The following is an 8021-nucleotide window of genomic DNA, read 5'->3' on the forward strand; positions in this document are numbered from 1 at the left end:
AGAAAACATTTTGGTCAAAGAGAAGGCTTCTGAGAAAATCTGGTCTCAAAAACAATGGTAGAAAAGGCTTTGTCTTGAAGAAACGTGGAAGTATGGCTTTTGCCTGATGGACTGAACCGCCCCTCCCCCCAGTAAGCTTCACAGGAGACCTACAAAGCTGTTAAAATAACTGAACTAGGCGCCTGGTTGGCTCAGTGAGTTAAAGCCTCTGCCTTCAGCTCAGGTCATGATCCCTGAGTTCTGGGATCGAGCCCCACATCAGGCTCTCTGCTCAGCGGGGAGTCCGCTTCCTCCTCCTCCTCTCTCTCTGCCTGCCCCTCTGCCTACTTGTGATCTCTCTCTGTCAAATAAATAAATAAAATCTTAAACAAAAAAAAAGGTAAAATAAAATAAAAGAACTGAACTGTCAGAAATGCTACCAGCTTTAACTGAAAAGGATAGAGACATTACGAAAGGAAAAGGGGGTGTTCGGATAAGCCCATTTCCACAGGCAATCGGCAGAGGTACAAACGCAAATCACCCCGCAGATTACTAGAGTAAAGGAGGGCAAAGCTAAAAACCTTGAGAAATGATTCCGAGGCCTTGAGTCCTAACCGGGCAATTGCCAACATATATCCTATTGGATTTCAGAATTATTCAGACCAATGACTCCCCTGTGCCTCCCACAGTCCCCCTCTTTTTGAAAAAGAATTTTCCTATATCCATTACTCTATGCCTACCTCATGTATGTTGGGTATGTGATGTGTAAACAAATTGTTCCTTTAATTCACGGTTCTCAAATCAAACCGAAGCGTGTCTGCTCTGTATTAAAAGAAATGCAGGAACTCCTATAGCTGTTCCTAATTTACATGATGAGGCTCTTGATTTCTGGCTGATACTGTAATAGGATATGGCCTTAGGAGAAGGTGAGGATATTCTCCATGTGGAAGGAACATGAATCACTGGGAGCCTGAAGGCAGACTATGCAACCAACTTCCAAGATGGTTCCCAATGGTCCTCACTTCTTGACATTACACTGATGTCTTTGTGCTGTCACCTCCTACTTTTTTTTTTTTTTTTAAAGATTTTATTTATTTATTTGACAGAGATCACAAGTAGGCAGAGAGGCAGGCAGAGAGAGAGGAGGAAGCAGGCTCCCAGCTGAGCAGAGAGCCCAACACGGGGCTCGATCCCAGAACCCTGGGATCATGACCAGGGCTGAAAGCAGAGGCTTTAACCCGCTGAGCCACCCAGGCGCCCCCGTCCCCTGCTACTTTGCTCAGTGGTGACCTTTATAACAAACAGGGTATTACAGAAATGACAGATATGATTTCCGATGCTAGCTCAAGGAAATAAAGGACCCTGAGGCACTCTGCCTTGCCAAGGTCTCTTGGATCACTCATTTGGGGAAATCAGATGTCTTGTGATAAGAACACTCAGCCTGTAGAGAGGTCCACAGGTAAGGAACCTAAGCCTCCCAAAAGCTGCACTAACTGCTAGAGAGTCATCTTGGTAGCAGATCCTTCAGGCTCCACCCATCAAGCCCTCAGAGGAGTGCTAACCTTGGCCCACATCTTGTCTACAACCTTATGCGACCAGAACCAGCCAGCACAGCCACCGCCAATCCTGGTTCATAAAAATGTTGATTGTTGTTGACAGATGCCAAGTTTTGGAGCCATTTATTATATACCAATAGAAAACCAGTATTGTGTATCTTTCCCTAAACCAGTAACACCTAGCAGGTTTTTTTCCCCCAAATAAGGCTATCAACAGCCATAGGAAATTTTCCATCAATACAGAAATAAAGTCGCTCAGCTTCTCAACCCTTAACCTCACCATTAAAGTTTCATTACAATAAAGCATCCCAGAGAAGAAAATTGTACATCTTTAACAGGATCACACACACTCTTTATTAGACCGGATGGGGTTTTACGACACGTGCCTATTCTGCAACTTCCACTTTCAACTTCACAGATCCCACACAGTGGGGCAGCTCAGTGTAACCACAGCCCCCTCCTACCTGCTGGTGCCCCAAACAGAAAATCTTTAAAAAATTTTTATTTAGGGGCACCTGGATGGCTCAGTGGGTTAAGCCTCTGCCTTCGGGGGTGCCTGGGTGGCTCAGTGGGTTAAGCCTCTGCCTTCACCTCAGGTCATCTGGGATCGAGCCCTGCATCAGGCTCTCTGCTCAGCAGGGAGCCTGCTTCCTCCTCTCTCTCTGCCTGCCTCTCTGCCTCCTTGTGATCTTTCTCTCTGTCCAATAAATAAATAAAATCTTTAAAAAAAAAAAAAAAAAGCCTCTGCCTTTGGCTCAGGTCATGATCTCAGGGTCCTGGGATCAAGCCCCACATCGGGCTCTCTGCTCACTGGGGAGCCTGCTTCCCTTCCTCTCTCTGCCTGCCTCTCTGCCTACTTGTGATACCTGTCACACAAATAGATAAAATCTTTAAAAAATAATAATAATAAATAAATAAAATAAATAAAAATAAATAAAAATTAAACGGATGCAGAGGTCGGTTAAGCCTCTGCCTTCAGGGACGCCTGGGTGGCTCAGTTGGTTGGACGACTGCCTTTGGCTCAGGTCATGATCCCGAAGTCCTGGGATCGAGTCCCGCATGGGGCTCCCAGCTCCACAGGGAGTCTGCTTCTCTCTCTGACCTTCTCCTCACTCATGCTCTCTCTCACTGTCTCTCAAATAAATAAATAAAATCTTAAAAAAAAAAAAAAAAAAAAGGCCTCTGCCTTCAGCTCGGATCATGATCCCAGGGTCCAGGGATCGAGCCCCGAATCAGGCTCCCGGCTCAGCGGGGAGCCTGCTTCTCCCTCTCCCTCTGCCTGCTGCTCTCCCTGCTTGCATGCTGTCTCAAATAAATAAAAGCTTTAAAATAAATAAATAAAAAGAAAGAAAGAAAGAAAGAAAGATTTTATGTTTAAGTAATCTCTACACCCGATGTGGGGCTTGAACTCACGACCCTGAGATCAAGAGTCACATGCTCCACTGACTGGGCCGGCCAGGTGCCCCAGACTCAGGTGGTTTTTGATTTCTGCCACTAGACTCTAGATCACGGTGAACATCCTCAATTCAGCCTTGGCAAACTTCTAAGAGCACAGCCACACCGGGTGTTCCTTACGTGGAGCTGCTGCCACTTGGTAGCATTTTTTGAACTATAAATACCCCGTCTGTCTGAGTCAGGTATCCCGCAGCCAGCTGTTAAGGGAGGGCTTTCCTGGAAATAGCTTCCCAGACAGCCAGGACCATGCTCCTCCATACAGCAGACATGAGCTCGCACATGCTCACTGGACAGAGCAATGGGCTTCCAATGCACATCAGCTCTACTACTCACCACCCATGGCTGGGAAGGCCCTTCCCTACACCCGAAGCCCTTGACAGGTACCCACCACCAGTAAGGAACATTCTGGAATCCAGATTTGCAATAGGCTGCCAACCCCCTCCTCACCCTCAGACATCCCATTCACTTGGCTTATCAGGCTTCCAGGATGGATGGCCAGATCGCTTCTGCCATCTGAGGTCTGAAGTGGCTTTGAGCCAAAGCAACCAGACTTGGACCAGCCAGAGGCAGGGGCCGCTGGTCTCAGGGATAAGCTGACCAGAGCCCAGATTATCACTCCCACTCCCAGAGCAAGCATGGCCCACTCGTACCATGCACGCACACACACACCTCACCCTGGTACCTCAGGCTTGAAGGTGGCCACTAACCCTTGCAGAATTGCCCCGGGACAGACACCGTGGTAACAGGAATTGATGTGGGGAAATCTCTAGCTGGTCTCTGAGGCAATCTCTACTCCCCCATCCCTCAACAGGAGAAGAGGGCACAGTTATGAGCATTGACACAGACCCAGGGACATTTCTTATTTCTAAGTACAGACAAGCTGCAGAAGGGTACGTAAAAATGAACCCGTGTGTGTGAACGCATAGAATGCGTATGCACATTTGTTTCGAAGAGGAGGAGACAGATGTACACGTCCACAGCAGACGCACAGGAAGCTTTCAGAAGAGCTCACAGGAAATGTTACAAACACAGGGGTATGGCCAAGCAAATGTTAAAACATTGATTTTTATCTAGCTCTAGCCCAGAAAAGGAGGGCATATCACTAAAGAGATTCGAAAAAGCAAGTCTCTCCTCTGACTATCCCACCCCTCAGGGACCTCACTTCTCTCTCCCCATCTCTGCGCTGGCGGGACTGTCACCAGGAGCCCACTGGTGACTAGAGTTCAGCAAGGAGACTGCTCTGCAGCGACTGGTGGTAGGTTCCCTCACCACAGGGGCAGGGAAATTCCCTCAGAACACGGGCCGATGGTCGTCTCCAAGCAGAGTGGAGGGGCGGCCCATTAAGGCCCCCCGATTCCCAGTCCCATGCATGCGCACATGCCCAAGGGCATGTCCAGCACAGGCTTGGCTTACCTGACAGAAAGACTTCATCTTCTCCAGGACCCTGTTGACCTCTGGCATCACATCCTTGCCATCCACCAGAATGGGTGTGTTTGACCGGTTTCGCAAGGCCACGTGCAGCACTGCCCGTTCCTGCGGACAGCAGTCAGTGCATGAAAAACCTCAGCCCAGGGCAGCCACACCAGGCATGATGGAGCTCATGGTCCAACATGGTCCAGGAGTCGGCTCAGCCCTTCCCCCACTGGACATGCAGGCCCCAAGGTCTACTGACAGTCACAAGGGGAAGGAGATCAGGAGAAGACCAGGGCAAGCCCAGAGGGCCCCTAGCTGTCCAGAGCATGAAAAGCCAGAAAGAGGAACAGAGTGAGCACAGGCAGAGAGAACAGAATGGGGACCACACAGCAATGAACAGCTTCAGAGGACAGGGTCTCATTAAGGCTAATCTCATCGTCTCCGTGAGAGTACATGGCGTCTTTGCTGGCACCTTCTAAAAAGTATTCCCAGCCCCTTGGATGTGGAGCAAAGCAGGCAACTCAAAATGTCCCTGGCCAAGCAGCCCCACTACACACACTAACTGCCAGAAACAAACGGAACTGTAGGCTTGTGACAGGTGCCAAGAAGCTGGCCTTGTTGTGTGAAAGCAACAGTCCCATCAAGCTGAAGCTGGTAGAGGAGTCCTTAAAGGAAACAGATCTGAAGGCTCCAGATGGGCAGGAAAGGGATGGTGGCTGGACTCCAAACCAAGGAGAGGCCCATTAAGGTGGAAGACTTCAAGCCTCTCTGCCCTCACCGTGCCCAACCTCACTCCTGTTCCCTCTTCCATAAGAAAATGAACTCCTCCAGGAAGCCCTCTGTGACTGCAGCCCCCCTCAGCCTAGCCCAGGGGCGAGGTAAATGGAGTCTGAAACCTCTGTCTCTTACAGATATGTCTTGGATAAGTGATCTGCTCTCTGATCATCAGCTTCCTAGAGTGTGAAAGGAGGATGTTACCCTTGTGAGGAAGGGACTCGGAGGACTCAGTGGTTATAATACCTCCAGGCTGCCACAGCAACTCAGGAACAAGCCCCCAAGGCCTGGCCTTATTGCGGCTTCTTACTGACGCTTACCACGGAGGAGGCTGAGCTTATGCCCTAAGATTCCTCTTTCCACTAAAGAAACTTGCAGCAAAGAGACCAGAGTTAAGCTCGCTGAGGATGCCTCAAGAAGCCAGATCCCTGCAGGCCTGAGACCTGCTCTCACTAGGCAGACACCGGGAGCCACTCCATGCTCACCAGATCCAGACTGCCAGTCCCGGGGAAGAGGCACCCCACAGCCCTGCAACCCACTCTAGGAAACAGGTTTCTGTGCCCCTCGTTAAGCAAAAACATTGCTTAAGAGAAGAGATGAAGACACAGTAGGATGCCATCAGTCAGATGAACCCCAGAGGGAAGGAAGAGGCCCTGAAGGGTATGCAGCGCCGGCTGCCCACAGGCCAGCTCACCTCTGTGAAGTTGATCTTCTCGCCACTGAACATGCGATCCCGGGCAGCCTCCACGCCCCTGGACTTGGCCTGAGAAGAGAAGATACTAAGGCCTGATCCCATCCACATCAGTGACCAAGAGCCCAAGCCACCAAGTTCTGGCCTTGCTGCAGCCCCCAGTGGAGCTGACAGATAGCTGCAGCCTGGTGTCCACCCCCACTGCCTGTGAAGGGTCTGCTCCAACACCTGGCCCTGGGCCCCCTGGGATGCTGCTCAAAACCTGAGCCAGGGGAGCAGGAGCTCAGAGCCATAGGCCGACACAGAGGCAGTGACGGAGATCCACCGAGAGAAGGAAATAAAGCTGCTCAAGGATCTGGGGGCTCCCAGGAGCTCAGCTCACTTGCCAAGCCGTGGGTCACGGGCCAAGCCCCCCACACCAGAACATTACCAGGTCCACCAGCATCTGCATCACAGTGTCGGTCACAAGGTTTTTTGAGTAATCCACCAGAATATGCCCATGGCTGGTGTTCAGGTTCAAGCTGCAAAAAGATGGCAGAAGCCAGTGACCACACCCCAGTTCTCCCCAGCCTATTCCTGACCAGAGCTGCATCCAGAAAAAAACATCCTCCCTGAGCCACACCCCAGACAAGCCCCAGCTGCCCAGCACAGCGGTGGTGTCTGTTACCTGAAGCAGCAACAGCACAGTGAAAGAGGGGCCATTTACACAGAAGGAAGGTGTAGACCCTTCCTGAAGAGTCATTCCTCCGCTCAAACAGCGAAGCCAAACAGCAGCGTGCATTGCCCCTACCTAGCCAGGAGAGTGACCATTCCCTCCCAGAGCTTCCACGCTGCGACTCTGAACGCTGCGACTCTGAACGCAGGGAAGGCCATGATGGCTTCCAGTCTGGAGCCCCAGACGTCCCCTCCCCCACACACCCACCAGCACCACACACCAGAACGCCCCGAGATTCCTGCTCCCCAAGATTTCCTCCAACAGACTCCTTTCCATTTCCTGGCCATTCACAGGTCTCCGCACCGAACTTCTTTTGCAGAAATCATGCCCGCACATCTCCACCCTTTCTCCGCGGTTCCATGCAAACCCGCCCCCCCAAGGCCTGTCCATCCTCATCACCCCCCGCGGATGTCCCCCACCCGTTCTGGGCCAGGAGCTGGGGGAAGGCGACAGCCCCTTCCCCGCTTGCTGCGTCACCGAGGGCCCCTGCCCATAACTGCGGAAGGAGTCCCTTCTCAAATGGCAGGGGCTGCGGGGGGAGGGGGCGACAGGAGGTGGAGAAAGAGATGCCCCTGCAGAGAAGAAGCCGCAGAGGAACCTGCTTCTCATGACTAAGCAGCCCAGTTTCGACACCTCCAGCGAGCCCGCGAGCCCCCCAAGAACCTCCTTCAAGGAGACGTCAAGGACGAACGGAGGCCTGGGCCCGGGCCCCGATCCGTGGCCGGGGGCGGCCAAGGACCCCCGGGGACGGACAAGGACCGCCGGCCGGGCCGTGCCCGCCCCGGGCCTGCACACCTGACCCCGAGCGCCCGGAGCCAGCTCCCGCTCGTTCGCGCCCCGCCTGTGGCCCGGCGCGCGCACCTGAAGTGGCTGAAGCGTTCCTTGTCCCCTTCGAAAAGGCGGCGCAAGTTGAGGTCAGAGCCGTGCTCGCGGTACCATTTCTGCAGCTTCTGGAACTGCGGATTCTGGGTGAGCGCGGCCATGGCGACAGCAGTGGGATGCACTGGCTTGGACGAGCTCGGAGGAGGAAGAGGGGGCGGGCGGCGCGGCTAGCGGAGGCCGGGTGCGCGCAGCGGCCTTTATGGCGCAGGCGCAAGCGCAGCGCCAGCCCCGCCCCGGTCCCCGCCTCGCCCCGCCTCGCCGCTGTCCGCGCCCTCGGGGCGACCTTGGCAGCATCTGAGGCTCTGGGGCCTAGCTTTGTCTCTGCCTGCAACAGGTTAGCCACTTGGCCTGCCAGTCTATGCATGGAAGTGACTGGGGTAAAGAGGCCGAGCTCCTCATGCCCCTGCCAGCGTCCTTTGTCCATTCATTCATTCATTCATTCAGCACCTTCCACATCCCTGATCATGTTCCAGGTGTTGAGGACACAAAGTGATACATAAAATATATGGGGGGTGGAGGTCAGAGGCTGGTAAGGGTGCTAGGAATTGGGGTTGCA

At 52.9% G+C, this 8021-nt stretch overlaps 1 protein-coding gene across 1 annotated transcript in view; it reads right to left on the bottom strand.

Moving 5' to 3' along the window:
- The window catches only part of GPI (glucose-6-phosphate isomerase), a 26928-nt gene extending 19269 nt beyond the window's left edge, over positions 1-7659 (bottom strand). The window contains exons 1-4 of the mRNA XM_059382568.1: positions 7445-7659; positions 6299-6389; positions 5872-5940; positions 4404-4523 (exon numbers count right to left, since the gene is read on the bottom strand). Of these exons, the coding sequence (XP_059238551.1) occupies positions 4404-4523; positions 5872-5940; positions 6299-6389; positions 7445-7566 (402 nt within the window). The 5' untranslated portion in view covers positions 7567-7659. The remainder of the gene's footprint in view (positions 1-4403; positions 4524-5871; positions 5941-6298; positions 6390-7444) is intronic.
- Positions 7660-8021: the final 362 nt, after the last annotated feature.

This window comes from Mustela nigripes, chromosome 17 (assembly GCF_022355385.1).
Source record: "Mustela nigripes isolate SB6536 chromosome 17, MUSNIG.SB6536, whole genome shotgun sequence".
Lineage (NCBI taxonomy): Eukaryota > Metazoa > Chordata > Mammalia > Carnivora > Mustelidae > Mustela > Mustela nigripes.